Here is a 16,544-nt window from a genome sequence, read left to right on the forward strand (position 1 = left end):
ACCTAACAATACCCAAACAACCCCAATACATTAATTCCCTTGTCAGCCCCTAAGCTTCATGGTAGTTCACAGGCCAGATCACCGGCTTTTCTACTAAAGACACAGGTGCCCAGCATACTCCTTATGCTATTAATAACTCCCTATCGCCCCTGATTTTCTTATGGTGGCAGTCTCAGAACCTCACAAACCCACCTCAACTCGCAGTAGCTTCCAATGCCGCACTATCTCTGGCTTTAAGAGTCCCTTGAGCAGGCCAGACACAGGGTAGAATGGACGCCTTTGACCCCAGCACTTGGGAAGCAGAGGCAGAGGCAGGCAGATCTCGGAGTTAAAATAAAACAAACGAAAAACTTCGTTGGGCATTCAAAGGTCTAACCTCTTCTGACTGACGTGTTCACAGGAAAACTATAGTCCATGGCAAGCACTAACTCGTGGTTTTTGCCACCACACAGTATGACTCTGTAGTCCATCTATGAAAGCAAGACTTTTATCGAGAAATTCAGAAACTGTGCCTCATCTGTGACCTGACAAAGTGGAAAAACTACCCAACCACGGGCCCCGTCACATGAACATGTGATAGAGCAACCTGTACAACACACACACACACACACACACACACACACACACACACACACACACACACCCCTGATCTTAACTCAGGTTTGTTCTCTAGTGGCAGATGTTATCACCCTCACTGACACGCACAGAACTGTCCATGCTAATGACTTTTGGAATGTGAATTTCGCAAGGATCATACGTGGTCACCCTCCAAAGCTGAGGGTCTAGACTCCTCTTCAGATAACACTGCGATTCAACTTAGCTCCAGAAACAGCAAGCTTGAGAAAACCAATATGCCCTTATCTGGGCTGCCTTCTCTGTCAGTAAAGCCTGCTGGGGGACAGGAGCACCAGACACTACCTCACAGTCAGACGAGAGCTGAGTGGGCACACTCTAGGCCCAGATACTGGGTCAAAACCCCGAGGCTCTGGAACCTGTGCTCAGTACCTCAGCCCCTGGTACTCAGCTCACCCCATCACCAGCCCAAGAGTGAGCTCAAGGTTTCTGGACAGTCAAAAGGTGGTCCAGAGTCTTGGGATTCCTACGCGCTGGCCATCTGCATAAATGGACTTGTGCAGGACACAGCCAGACACTGGTTTGCAGCCCGCCCCAAACCTGAAGACCACAAATGCATCCCATGAGTGGAAACAGAGGGCAGGGAAGCAAAAATCTTTTGTTGTTTCTTTCTTTCTCTGCAGAAACCGGCAGTAAAACTATCTGCACTCTCTTTAGATTCTATCTTTTCAGACTCTGATGCCACGGCCACGAGAAATAATCTCTAACCCGCCTTTGTGGAGCATCAGAATGAGACAGCTGGCTGCTGGCAAGAGGAAATGTTCAATCTTGTCACTTCCAGAAGGAATTCACATTCATCATCAACAATGCTTTTGTCCACGCCAGAAGGGAAACTTAGAGGCGCAACTATGCTTAAGTAAACTCTCCTCAAGCCAACTGCAAAACAATTTTATAAATTATAGAGCAGAGGAGAAAAGAACGGCTTCTTGTCAGCTGTGAACAAGACAAAAAGAGACCAAAACAACAAAACACTGACGAACAAAGCAGCCATGTTTCAAGAGCAAAACTGGGCTTAGACACATTAATTTCTGGGGGGGAAAAAAAAACACTGGACTTTCATTCTTCCTATGAAATAGACATTAATTAAAAAAAAAAACTACCATTCTAAAGGGCATTTGCCGCCACCACGACAGTACCTCAAAGACAAAATTCTTTATGTTTAAGCGTGTCAGGCAGACGCATCAGAGGACCCAGGTTTGATTCCCAGCACCCACACTGTGGCTCACAATCATCTGTAACTTCAGCTCCAGGGGAATCCAACATACTCCTCTAATCCCCCGAGGCAGCAGGTAACACACGTGGTGAACAGACACAGACAGATACAAGCAAAATATTCACACAGATAAAAACAGACGGCTCGGCAGCTAAGAGCACTGGGCACTGGCTGCTCCTCCAGAGGACCCAGGTTCGCTTCCCAGCACCCACATGGCAGCTCAGGACTCAGTCACACATGCAGAGCAGACAGGCAAAACACCCGTACACAAAACATAACAATAACAAAAAATACACTTTGGGGCCGGGCGGTGGTGGCGCACGCCTTTAATCCCAGCACTCGGGAGGCAGAGACAGGCGGATCTATGAGTTTGAGGCCAGGCTGGTCTACAAAGCAAGCTCCAAAACAACCACGGCTACACAGAGAAACCCTGTCTCGAAAACAACAACTACCTCTAACAAAAAAAAGCCATAAAACTCTAAAACACACCCAGAACTCAGCCTACAAATAGGCACCAAGAATAAATGTAAAGGCAAAACCCATTTCATTTGTTCAACAAAGTTTAATATTAAGTATAGATTAAAAAAATACCATAATAAATCAGGCGGTGGTGGTGCACACCTTTAATCTCAGCACCCGGGAGGCCGAATCAGGTGGATCTCAAGTGAGTTCAAGGCCAGCCTGGTCTACAAAATGAGTTTCAGGACAAGGACAAACCCTGTCTCGAAAAACCAGAAAAGGTGAATGTTTATTTATGGTCACTACAAACTGTAAGTTACAAGCTGGAATGATTAGAAACCTAACAGCAGCCTCAGCCCACAGAACCGAGAGGAATTTACCGAGGTCAGTGTCTGGGGAAGGTGGACTAGAAGCCAGGGGAAGCAGGGGAGGATGGGATCAGGAAGACACACGGGCGCCTCTGAGAGACCGGAGACACCTGTGGGCTGACAGTGGACAGTGACCCCAGAAGTCATGTGACGTGAGCTGCCCAAGCTTGACCAGTTATGAAACCTCTTTCACAGTCACGACCTTACGTGAGCGCCATGGTCACCTTGACAAGCGGACACGGCCAACCTGACAGCTCACGGGCAACAAAACATAGGTATGCCAGCCTGGACCCTCCCCCCCCCATCTACTGAGGAAAGAGGAGGGGCCTGGAGCAGCTGCCACCCAGGCCGTGTCAAGGAGACGGCTCCACAGACTCAGGGCACCAAGTCCTCTGTCTTAGTTACATAGGGCCATGAGACCCCGCTGACCCACACACTCCAAATTCATCTTCACAACTATGTGGCCATGTTGTTTCAGTGCCACAAACTGGTGTTCCTGCCACCTGGGCTGGCTAGGACACTTCCAGGTTCAAGACCCAAGGCTCAAAGCCAAAGTTGGGCTAGACTCTCTCCACCTGTGTTATCAAAGGCTCCAGGTACCTGTTTCTTCTCTTTTGAATTTTTGAGCAGGATTTCTCTGTGTAGCCCTGGCTGTCCTGGAACGCACTCCGTAGACCAGGTTGGCCTCGAACTCACAGAGACCCACCTGCCTCTGCCTCCTGAGTGCTGGGATTAAAGGCTCAGTCATCTGTTTCTAGAAGATACTGACTCCCCAAATTTGCTCTATGCAAAACCATATGGAAAGGCAAACACCACAGCAGCAGGCATGGATCTAAACTAGGACGGGGATGTCACTTTTCAGCACCTGGGACTCAGGGCCACTGTCATCTTCCATACAGACACCCCCTCTTCCCTAAACCCATCTGGATCTAGGGTCCAGTAGAACCAGCACCCCTAGGAGGTGGGGGATTGTGTTTACACAGCCCGTTATCCCGCCAATTCCAGCACAAGGAGGCACACTGCCCTCGGGGTTAAATCGCATCATAATCAAGTGCCGCTCTCATAATTAGCATCCGCCTCTCCACGGCACAGATGGCGGTCACGTGATGAGACCACAAGCCAAGGGTTGAGACCCTGGTACTCAGACCGTGGTACAAGAGCCTAGGCTTTTGATCTGGTTCTGAGCGGTTGGGGGGCGGGGGGGTCAGGAAACCCAGGGCGGCCACATCTTTTGTCTGTCACCCAGTCCTCCTGGCACAGAGTGAGGCGGGGCCAGCTGGAGTCGGCAGATTGATGCCAGGTCCCAGGCCTCCTGTCAGAACAGTGCAGGGAGAGGGGGCACCAGGGTGCCCGCCATGGTTCTTTGTCCTGGATCAGGAATCTTTGGGAAACTGCCCCGCCCCACAACAACAGGGTGTGTGCTGAGGTTTTCTTCTGGCCTTGGCAGATGGGTGGGTTTTGTTTTGGGTTTCTTCTTGTCTTCTTGTCACCTCCACCCTGCCGCCCCCCCCCATATACACACACACACTTCCCTGTCTCGTAGGAGGGAAGAAACCCTGAGCTGTGGCATGCACTCCAATGCTGCTCTGAAGGGAAGTGACATCCAGCGGCTGGATATTAGTTTCCATGGTAACCTAGGTCCCTGGGCCTTGGAACACAGCAGGAAATGCTGCAGATTTCCAGAACTGTGTCTGTTACTAGAATGAAGAGTTTCATGGTGAGTGTAAACATCTGGGGAAACCTCTCTCCCTCCCCCTCTCCCTCCCTCCCTCCCTCCCCCCCCATCTCCCTCTCCGGACACCAGTGTGTTCATTCTACTAAAACAATGCGAACTTAAAAGCCAAAGCTGTTAATAAGTTTATGTCAAATAAAATAACTGAATAAAAGGTAAGCAAAAATAGTGTTTCCCCCTCCAAATTAAAAAAAAAAACTGAAAGAAAGCAAACATGGTTTCTGTAAAAAAGGGATCAAACAGAAGCAGAGAACTGCTCAGTAACACCAGAGGACCAGGCGTGCCTTCCTCAGTAACAGCCGCTGGAAACCAGGAGGCGCCGTTCCGAACCCGCCACTTTCTCCCTGCTCACCCTCACCACGCAACCAACCAGCCAGGCAAACCCAAGAGCTACTCAGTGGGTACAGCAGGGAGGAGAAGTCAAGAGCTGCGACCTCTGCTTCTCCACACGCCCTGCAGCCTAGGGCAGGTGATTTCACTGTCGAGCCCGAGCTCGCCCCGTAAAAGCACGCACTGGATATTACACACAGCATAGTTTGGAGGGAGGGATGGTATGTCGCTCAGCTGCCAGAGCCCTTGCCTAGCACACATGAGGCCCTGGGTTCCATCCCTGGCAGTGTATAAACCAGACACCTGTTGAGTCCAGCACTCAGGAGGCAGAGGATTAGGAGTTCAAGGTCATCCTTGGCTGCAGGGTGAGCCTGAGGACAGCCTGGGATCTACAGGACACCCTATAAGGGAGGAAGAGGAGGGAAGGAGGAAGGGGGAGGGGCAAGGAAGCCAGGAAAGACGAGGGGGGGACGACACTGCACCTTCTTCCAAACGGAAGAGACAGGCTTTAAACAGAGAAACGCAACCCCTCCAGATAAGTTGTAAGCTATCAAAAAGTAGTACACGAAAATAAAATTTCTAGTAAAGATCAGGAGAATATTACAAGGTCCTGGGTTCAATAAAATAAAAATTAAAAACCACAGGAGGCTGGGAAGAAGTCTCGGTGTTTAAAGTCACCGCTGCTCTTGCGGAGGAGGGCTTGGATTTGGCTCCGGCACCCACAAGTGGCTCACGAACTCCGCTAGCTCCAGGTCCAGGGGACCCAATGCCCTCTTCTGACCTCCACAGGCCGGGGCATGCATGTGACGCACGCCCCTTTTTTAAGCAATACTTTCTTTAAATGATGGGCCGGGGAGGTGGCTCACTGGGTACAGGAGCTGCTGCCAAGCCTGACAACCTTCCATTTGCTCCCTGGGACCCACGGGGTGTTAAGGAGAAAACCAATGAATGCCCACAAGTTGTCCACTCAACTCCACGTGTGCACTGTGGCATGTTCCCTGGCCCCATGACAGACAGACAGACAGACAGACAGACAGACAGACAGACAGACAGACACACACACACACACACACACACAGTGCAATAAAGAAAATTTAGTTATCAAGTTTCCTCAATATACATCTAAAAAAATTCACGCCAGGTTCTTGGTGACAGGGGAGCTTTTGAGTAATCATTATCTGTTTCATGAATTATTTCCCAGTAACGCATCTTCTCCTACAGTAAGACCATGCAAGCATTGAGTGACTATGACACCGCGCGTGGCTTTTCTATCTACGTATTCTTTGGGCTGGAACGTTAGAGGGCAGGACAGGAAGGGGTGTCTACGCACTGTGGAAGAGCAGATTCAAACCGGACGACTCTGGTGTGACATGGGGGTCACACTTACCTGACATGGGCAGGGGCAGAGCAAACCAAGCTCACACCTCTGTGACAAATGGCTTCTCACAAGAGACTGCCCGCATCTGCATGAACACAGCTAGCACATTCCTCCGTGAGCGTGTTTGACCAGCAGTGGTTCAAGGATGTGGAAAGGGGCGTTAGTGAGCTGGGCTGGGGAGGGTGGGACAGAGGGCGAGGCCGTGGTCTCTGCTGAGACCCGAGCACGTGGCGGCCCAGGGCCCTGTGAGGTAGAAGAGGTCACCAGTGGGGTAAACTATTTCGTTATGTAAACTGCCTACCACAGATGACCACACTGCACCGAACCCTTCCCATAGTCAGAGTTCCTCCTCCCTCCCTCTCACAGCTGCGACTGATGCCGGCAATTGACCAAGCCCAACCCAAGTCGGAGAGTACAGCCCGCACCCGAACAGGTGTCCCCCGGATCAACACTCAGGCAGCCGGGAGCCAGCGCTAAACTGAGCGAGGGTAAATGTCCCTCCTGGTCAGTGCCGACGCTGTCCTCAGCAGGGCCAGAACACAATGCAGTTGCCAAGCATCGTATGGTTTTAAAGTTGGAGGGAGATGTGCGTTCCTTCCATTGCTTCCTCGTTATTCCGGGAGGACAGTTTAAAGCCAAACGCCAAGCAAGCAGAGACACTGGTTAACCACACTGAACACTGTGTCTCTGGCGACCGTTACCTCCCAACCAAGGATCAATAATCAAGGCCACCTGTGGGACAACACCAGGTGCTGTGCTCAGCCACCCGTTTAGTTCAGGGGAACGATCAGAGGGGCGGGGGGGGGGGGGGCGCTCCCTGCTTTCTAGAGGACGCACATCTGCCCTTCAAACACGTAACTAACCACCTCCAAACTCACCAACCACAAACAGCTGGACAAAACACCTAAGATTGTGTGTGTGCGCGCGCGCGCACGCGCAACACTGTATGTTTGTCCCCAGTTATAGTGACTGAATGGAATACTTGGGGCCGGAAATGCTTGGGGCTGCTAATTTACTGCCCCAGGCTTTTAGAGTATCTCCATGTACTCAGTGAGACAACTTAAGAGATGGGGCCCGAAATCTAAACACAAAATTCCTTTATTTCATAGACGCCCTATATATACATGGTCTGAAGACAATCGTATACTTTATTTTTAATAATATTCAACATGAAACAAAATTTTTGGTGTGGAATTTCTGACTGCAATATCATATTCATTCAAATGGGTTTTAGAGCATTCTGAATTTCAGACTCACAAAGTAGAGATGCTCAGTCAATATTTTAACAGAGTAAAACCGTAGCCCTAAACAAGCAAGTGGACATACTTTAAAAAGAAGGAGGAAGTCAGGTGTGGTGTGCATGCTTGCAATCCCAGCCGGCGGAGGCACGAAAGTCAGGGCAAGCCTGGTCTACAGAGTTAGATCTTGGCTAGCTGGTTAAACTACATGGTGAAACCTTGTCTCATAAGGCCAGAGAGATGTGGAGTATATGAGGAATCACCGTCTATAGGCATCTCTCTCCCTAGCCCCGCACTGCCCACAGGCTTGTCCAAATCCATCACGCACTAATTCACTGAACGCCTGAGAAACAAAGGCAGTCCAACAGCTCGGCTGCATAGGGAACTCCCGACAAATCAGATGAAATTGGCTTCCAGATGGTTCACAACACACACCAGTACCCTGAAAACCAAACAGGCCTCTCCTGTGGGCACAGCTGTACTGTCACAACCTCCAAGGCATAACTCGAGCTGCTGGTTCACACGCTAAGTAAAGTTCACCGAAGTTTTGTATTTTACCTGTCTATTGGGGTACCGGCGGTGGGCACCAGGGTGGAACCCGCTGAACCACCTGAAGGGCTTCTCTCCTCCCATGTGAATTACAGGAGCTGAGCTCAGAGTCAGTCCCGGCAGCCAACGCCCTCACCCACTGAGCCTTCTCGCCCGCCTTCACTGAAACTTTTTTGCTTTGTTTTGCTTTCCGAGACAGGGTTTCTCTGTATTGTTTTGGAGGCTGTGGGTCCAGCCCGGCCTCGAACTCACAGAGATCCACCTGCCTCTGCCTCCCGAGTGCTGGGATGAAAGGCGTGCGCCACCAACGCCTGGCCACTGAATTTTTTTTTTTTTAGTTGAAAATGCAATTGCTCAGCCAGACTTGGTGGGACAGGTTTTTAATGCCAGCTCTGGGGAAACTGAGGCAGGAAAATCACGAGGTTAAGGCCATCGCGGATAAGGAAACTATCTCAAAATCAAAAGCAAGTAACAGGCCTGGCTGTTTAATCCCAGCACTTGGAAGCCAGAGGCAAACAGATCTCTGAGTTCAAGGCCAGCCTGGTCTACAAAGTGGGTTCCAGGACAGCCAGGGCTACACAGTGAGACCCTATCTCAAAGAAGAGGAAAAATTAAAAACAAAATTAGTTCTCCAGGCATGCTGGCTACATGCAGTCAGTGACCACCATATTGAACCCCGTGTCACACACACACATGCTCATACACACACTGATCATACTGAGTCGTGTGTCACTCAAACACACTGACTCTCTCCCATGAAAGACATTACACCCCACAGGATGAACCTGACCGGACTATGTCAGCTACCATGGTGATGCAGGCCCACCAATCCTTTAAATTTTAAAGCAAAGTCAAACAAACAAACAAAAGAACAAGAGAAAAAACAAAGTAACTGCTTCGACTTTGCCCGGCCCATTTCCTCTTTCACTACAGACTGCATGAAAATTCTTAGTTTTTATAGCTGTGCTCTTCCGCCCCACACCCACGTACAGTGCAGCAAGGAAACATTTCAACGCCCAGCTACCGGAGAGCGAGGCATGCTCAAGGCTTCCCAAGGGCAACTCACGTAAATCAAAATTGAGGTCAAGTTTAAAACAGCAAGACCAAACGCAGTGGTGTTTTCTAAAACATCTTCAATCCAGTGAGCATAAACACGCACACACCCCTACCTCGAACACCACTGCAGACACTGGGCTGACCCACCCCTCGGTGAGCAATCAACAATTACTCCCCCAGACTCCTATGATGTCCCCACACTCTAAGAAACCAGAGTTCCAGAGCCCACAGCAGACACATCAGCGACTCCGAGGAAAACAAGTTTCAGCGTCAGATGGAGTTTACATTCAATTCCTCCTCCTCCTCCTCCTCGTATTTTCAGGCTGTATCTTAAGTCCTGGCTGAAATACGATCATCAGAAAAAAAAAATATGCCAACCTTGAGTCTGTCTTGCTCAGTTTGGCTCCTAAAGACAAATTACAAGAGAAACTGAAAATATCTACGGACACAGGCCCAAAGAACAAAGCCAGCTCCCAACAGAGGCCTGGTTAGCAGAAGGCAGTTTTAAACCTTTCCTGTTTAATCTAATTGCATTCATTTAAGGTTGTGGTTTATTTTGGTTGCTGGTTTCTTTTTTAATTCAGCTCTGGGCCTCCAAGGAAGACTTTTTTTGTTTTCTTAATTAAATTTTTTTTTCATTTTGAGGCAAAGTGCTTTGTAGGTAGTAGTCATATGGGCTCTTAATTACATAAAACAAAGTTCTAGGGTCAAACACTAAAGTCAATCCACAAGTTAAAGGCTACTGACATCTCAAACAATCTGGTTAATGTAAAACTCTGGGGCAAACAAAACAGCCTGGCTGGAGCTTGGAAATTTCCTGGCACCATCTGCCCAGCAAGGGAAGATTCCCTCCCTTCCCCCCAGCCAGCCAAGTGCAGGTGGCCATCCTTCCCTGACCGTGACCTCTTCATGCGGGCAGGGGATGTCCACTACAGTGAAATATGAAGACACTGGGAACCCTCAGACAGGGGTCACCAAAACTCCAATTCTGAACTCTCAAGCGCACTCTGTCCAGATGTTCATCCCAGCATCCTGTGCCCAGAAGGCCACAGCCTCCTCCTCAGCACCCACCAAGGCCGTGAGTGGGCAGGCTGTGGCCTCCGGTCACAGATTTGCTCTGCAATGCCAGCAGCTCATAAATGATCACCTCGGACACTGGGACCCCCAAAAGGAGGACAACACGGGTCTCAAACTGGAGCTTTTACAGTCTGTGGGGACAATGGGGACAGCAACCCCAACAGCAACAGGTGCCCTTGAGGCCCTAGTGTTCCTGTCTGAGAGACGAACATTCCTCGCTGGCGGATCTCAAATGACTAAGCAGACCCTGACTCACAGAGGCCCAGGGATGGAAGAGTGCGCATGCCCAGGCAAAGGGACCAAAGGGCGAGCCGGTCTAGAGAAAGGGAGCTGCTGGGGGGGGGGGGGGGGACGCCACGGCAGGGCTCTGGGAAGGTGTAAGAGGCCTCATGGGACAGCATAAATGAACACGAAGTCTCCTGGGGAGATTTAAACAGATTCCAGGGTTCCGTGGGATTGACCTGCCACAGTCCCGAAGACTGCACCTGAACACAAACTTCTTCAGTGATGGCAAGTCACTCCCATGCACCGTGCACCCCGGTCACAGGGCGCTTCCAGAGGGGCAGGCTGGCTTCACCACCCAAAGACTTTCCTCGCCTGCCACGGAGGGCCAGGCTCAACCGAAGCCTCCACGCAGGGTCAGCTTCATCTCACACAGCTCGAGCTGTGAGTGTCCCCACAGCGCCAACCCGCCCCCCTTTTCTTTTCTTGCCCTAGCCCTCCATTTCCTTCTCACTAATGTTGCTTCCTCTGTTCCTGCTGCTCGTCCCAAGCGAAAGCAGAAGCTACAGAGATAAATTAGAAAAGGAAATTTACACCATCCAACGTTGTCCATATTTAACCAACTTAACAAGACTTACGCATTTAAAACCATGGATTATGGGAGAAGTAAGGCTCGCTGATCATATCTCGGCCCCCCCCCCCCCGTTCTTTTCACAGTGAGGAAATTAAAACTTAGGGTCAAACAGCTGGGACAGCCAGAAATCCAACCCAGACACCCCAGCTCCCAACCAGGGTGCTACTTGCTTTGTAGGGATTGAGGTTTTTAATGCCTTTGGGATGAAGTCACTTTAAAACCAAATATAAGCAAATGCTAAAGGCAAAAATTCCTTAAAGAATCCTAATTTTACTGGTTCAAGGCCAGGCTCTGGGAGAGGCTCCAGTTCAGTGGTCACATGACCTGCATCAGTGGCCACACCCTCCCTGTCTTGAGGCCATCCCATGAAATCTACCTCATGGAGTGTTCTGAGAACAAAAAGGAACACACACACTGGGGCCTCTTACACAGTTTTACTTTTGTTTTTCAAGACTGGTTTTCTCTGTGTAGCTCTGGAGCCAATCCTGGAACTCGCTCTGTAGACCAGGCTGGCCTCGAACTCACAGAGACCCTCCTCCCTCTGCCTCCCCAGTGCTGGGATTAGAGGTTTGTGCCACCATCGCCCGGTTCAGTTTTACTTATAGTCAACCATGATCCAAAAACATTAACTGGAAAATTCTAGAAATAATTCCTAAGGTTTAAATAGCTTTTATGAGAGTATATCGTTGTAATTGTTCTCATTATTAGATGTTAATCTCACTGTGCCTGATTTGCACAGTACACTTTATCACACGTATGCATGCATGTATGTCATCTATGAGAAAGCATACACGCCAGGCATCCAATGTGGGTCTTAGAAAGGACCCACACTGGCAATGAGGGGAGGGGAGGGGAGGGAGGGGAGGGGAGGGAGGGGAGGGGAGGGGAGGGAGGAGAGGAGAGGAGAGGAGAGGAGAGGAGAGGAGAGGAGAGGAGAGGAGAGGAGAGGAGAGGAGAGGAGAGGAGAGGAGGGGGAGGATGGACAGACGCGTGCTGACAGAGGCGTGGTACAGGGAAAGGGAACTCTTCCCTGCATACTGCTGCAGAAACAAATTAGTAGGTCTCTCAGAGGACCACAGAGGCCCCCAAAATTAAAAGCAGAGCTATCACATCATCCACCAAGGCAGCTTCTGGTATTTAGAGGGGAGGAAACGTCATGTGGGAGACACATCCCCTGTCCACTGTAGAAAGGAAACGCGGGTTTTGACCACAATGTGGATGGAACTGGAAATCACTGTGAGTGAAATAATCAGGAACAGAGGCATCATCATACTCCTGAGGAATCTGAACATAGGGTGGTGGTCACCGGGGCTGGGGAGGGTAGCGAGGAAGGAAGACGGGCTGATGGGTAAGCTACAGCCAGACAGGAAGAGGGCGCTCTGATGTGTGGCTGCATAGGATGGCGTAGACTCGGCACCCCAAAAAGCTAGCGAGGAAAAGGGGGAGAAAGGGAAAGACATGGTGGGGAAGAGAAGGGGGCATAGAAGGAGAGGGAGGACAGAGAGGGAGGGGAGCAGTGGTAATTCTCTTTTACCAGCTACAGAGATTTTAAAATACTACATTTAAGGCCTCCAAGTGGAAACCCAGATGACAGTTCTCTCAGCAGAATAAATAGCACTGAGCCACCCGAAGGCCCCAGGTGAACACCGTCTACAGACCCACCCTTCCCTTGGTGATGGGCACGCCGCTAAGAACAGGCCACCCAGCTAAGAGCTGCGGCAGCTGGGATCCCAGCAGCCACATAAAAGCTGAGTGCCATGGCTGCAGGCCCAGAGCTGGAGCACAGGCAGAGATGGGCAGATCCCTGAGCCCGCGGGCCAGAAAGTCGGGCTCAGCCAGAGTCTCAGAATCCAAGGTGGAGAGGGCAGAGGAAGACACAACTCAACCTCTGCCTGCACATGCCTGCATGCACGCACACACACACACGCACACACACACACACACACACAAATACAGACATACATGCCACACACACATAAATACAGACATACATGCCACACACACACAAAAATGTAAGGTGGACAAAGATTCATGAAGATGCCCAGCATCAACTCTGGCTTCCACACACAGATGTACATACACACAACGTACACACACACACACTGTATATGCACATGCATACACACATGTATATACACATATGTATACACGTATGTATACACACACACTACACACACACACAAAAAAAAACAAACGACATTGATCGATGTACAGGCATTAACTACAGCACAGCCTAAAATGGCAAATATCAGGAGACACAACAGAATAATAATTAGAACTCGCGCGGTCCTGGCACTGGGATTCCATCTGTCCACTGGAAAGAACACGGTGGGTTTACAGGTGCTGGCAAGGAAAGACACCAGTACCACCGTGTGGAGTACGGACATGGGGGTCAGTGTTCCCCAGGAGCTGCCTCTGTAAACCCGACAAAACTACATACTCTGCAGCTAGCTTCTTTTCCTCCCCAGGGGGGCGGTGACAAGAATGTTTAAAAGACACTATATCTAATCTCTAAGGGGGCAGAGGCTAAATTTGGTTTTTAGATTTTTGTTGTTGTTGTTAAAAAGTATGTTCTGCAAGTTTTCCCTTTTTTTTTTTAAATAAAACTTAATTTGTTAGCTGGGCGGCGGTGGCACACGGCTCTAATCCCAGCACTCGGGAGGAAGAGGGAGACGAGTTTGAGACTAGTCTGGTCTACAAGAGCTAGTTCCAGGACAGCCTCCAAAGCCACAGAGAAACCCTGTCTCAAATAACAAAAAACAAAATACATTAATTTGTTGACATAAGCCAAACACTTCCATGAAGACAGCTGTCATACATTCTTTATGGCATATGGCTGTCCACGTCCAATGAAAGGAAGCATCCGTGTATATGGATTCTAACAAACTGTGCTGCCAAAATGACCTGAAATGAAACGGCTTAAGGATATGTCACAGTGACACACAGGTCTGCAGCCACAGATTCCACCCCCAAAGCCTGGCTCTATACCCCTCAACAAAGAGCCTCTTCCTGACTCTTTTCAGGCAAACAATTGCTTTTATCCCTCCCCCTGGAAGCATGAGAATTTCCAGGCCCTCCAATTTCCCACCAAGAAGCACCCTGGGGGCAGCCTCTTCAAAAACCCAAGTTCTTACCACAGGAAATCACAGACAATCAGGGTCACCTTTCGATCCTTTATGATCCATCCAGTAATTTAAACATCCAAAAACACATCCTGAATCCTAAAGCCTTAGAAATGCAACCCCATGCTGGGCATGATGGCTCACACCAGAAATCCCAGCCCTTGGGAGGTAGAAGTACAAGGATCAGGAGTTCAAAGTCAACCTCAGCTACATAAAGGGTTCAAGGACAACTGTGGCTACCCTAAAACCAGGTCTCAAAAAAAGAAGAGGGCTCAGCGGTAACAACACTTGCTGCCAAGCCTGGAGACCTGCGTTTGATCCCTGAACCCACAGGCCAGAAACAGGGTACCATCTCCCACATACAAACTGTCTTCTGACCTGCACACACATCCCTCAACACATACACAAGATAATGCACATATGATTGACAGTTACAGAAAGCTGTGACAATGACTGAGTTCCAGGCATGGCTGAGGGGACATACTCGCGGACAGGTGATCATGTTTCACGGTGGCAAACACGGGCTTGCATATTAAGTTGTTTACAGTAGCATTTCCCCAAATTTCTACAAGAGGTACATATAAGTTAGGTTATAACTTTTAAGAGGATTTAAACAGTATACAGGTTAAGACCCCTTCCACACAGACAGATCAGATTAGAGAAGCTCAGTGCTGATGTCACTGTCACAGCTCTGTGGGAACTCTCTGTGCAATACTGCTGGTGTCTCAGAAAGGAGGAGAAAGAACACCTCCCCTGGGAAAAGGTCCCTGACTCCCCAAGCTGGGCTAATTGCTCCCTTTCCTATATTCCCCTGGTGCTCTGTGCTTCAGCTATTACTGTATCAAACACACTATTATTTCTGCACTGGTATCTTTATTTACACATCTGTCTCCCTAGTCAAACTACACGCTCTTTGGGGACAAGGGGGAAACATATTGATCCTTTTGAACTCATGATAGTCCCGCAATAAAAGGGTTTGGAGCTCCAGTCTAATGGAATATTTAATTAAATGCCTATGGCCAATGGCTGTGGACCACTGGAGGTACTGGGAACAAATAATCCCCAACACTGCCCTCAACACTCAAGGTTCCCGACGTCTCGATGAAAACGAGCCAGCAGGTACACAGCTATGCATGCAACGAGGGAGCCCAGAACGAGCAGGCAAGGAAGAGGCAGCGAGAACGGCTGCGTGGGAACGGGAGGGGACGCGCTTGCACAAGGCGGGCCTGAGGTATCCGCTCTCTCCTAGTGCCTCTCGCACGTTACGGATACCCCCGGTGTTCACCCTCTGATCACTGCTTTCATAAACACGCACTAACTATCAACTACGCTCTTTCCGGGTACCATCAGGACTGTGTCTCGTTCATGGGGTCTGCGGCCTAATGATGCTGGAGACACGGAGATGGACAGGGCGCACGGGAGGCTGTGCCTGTTATATATAGAAGGATCCCTTGGCTGTTGAGAACCAAGCCACGAGGCCCGCAATCGTCTCCAGGACTCCCATTCCACAAGGGAACAAGGACGAGCACGGGGTCAACTCAGCTGGAGAAGCAGCAGCCCGGCCAAAGGCGCAGCCTGACGCTCCTCACTGCATCATTCCAGCAACCGCGCCCGCGGGGGCCGCCTCACGTAGGGACAGAGCAGCCCCTTTGCTTTCCTGTCTAATCATCACATGTGCTTCACTAGCTGGGGAACTAGTTACAACTGCTAATATGTGCAAGCCCACAGCATTAAAAATATGTGCAAACTGTGAGTCAGCTCAGCTGATAGCTCAAGCCGTATCTTCGAGAAGCCACCCAGAGGGAGGGCCCACATGCGGGACTCAGTCAGCCTTCCGTCTGCTCACCACGAGTGTTGGTGGCCATGTCAGCCACTTTCTGAAAGGCGTCCAAGAAGGCAGCTGCCGCCACTACTGTTGTCCTAAAATGCAAACAGATAACAAAAGCATGAGGAGCGTCTCACACTGGCAGATTCGTCACAGCTCTCGGGCTACACCCTCTGGGACACAGTGAACAGAACCTTCCAGAGAAACCACCCAGAAGGAGGTGTGTTTTGTTTGGGGTTCTCCCTAGCACTCAACCCCAATAATGGCCTCACTATAGAAGACTACCAAGAAAAGTTTTGCAAAGAAATAAAAGGGAAGTATTTCTACCCCCAAAGAAGAAGAAAGACCCCTCAAAAGTATGGACATAGGAAAGTAATATATGCATACATGAACCGGCAGGGAACCAAATCTTGGAGAGCAGAAAGTTCGATAACTCACTGCCAAAAACGATGAGACTACACATTGGAAGGCATTTTAGAAATCACTAGTCCGTACCACAGTGCCTGGTGCCCGGGCACTATGACTCAAGTCTCTGCAGCACAGGGTGCAAGCTGGGTACAGCTTTTCTCCCTAATTGTCTTGAGACTAAGATACTGGCTTGGGGTTCCATTGGCTTTGTTTTGTTCAGCCTGGGGATGCTCTCTCAACCGCATCTTCTGAAATCCTAAAAGCAACGACGGTTAGAATTAAGACTCATTTCACGTCCTG

General features: G+C 49.7%; 1 protein-coding gene across 13 annotated transcripts in view; it reads right to left on the reverse strand.

Annotated features, from left to right (window-relative positions):
* The window catches only part of Mtss1 (MTSS I-BAR domain containing 1), a 126,894-nt gene that overhangs the window by 83,872 nt on the left and 26,478 nt on the right, over positions 1-16,544 (reverse strand). For all 13 annotated transcript variants that reach the window (XM_040730569.1, XM_040730571.1, XM_021234499.2 and 10 more), the window contains exon 3: positions 15,858-15,931. In XM_040730569.1, the coding sequence (XP_040586503.1) occupies positions 15,858-15,931 (74 nt within the window). The remainder of the gene's footprint in view (positions 1-15,857; positions 15,932-16,544) is intronic.

Source organism: Mesocricetus auratus, unplaced genomic scaffold (assembly GCF_017639785.1).
Source record: "Mesocricetus auratus isolate SY011 unplaced genomic scaffold, BCM_Maur_2.0 Super-Scaffold_100023, whole genome shotgun sequence".
NCBI lineage: Eukaryota > Metazoa > Chordata > Mammalia > Rodentia > Cricetidae > Mesocricetus > Mesocricetus auratus.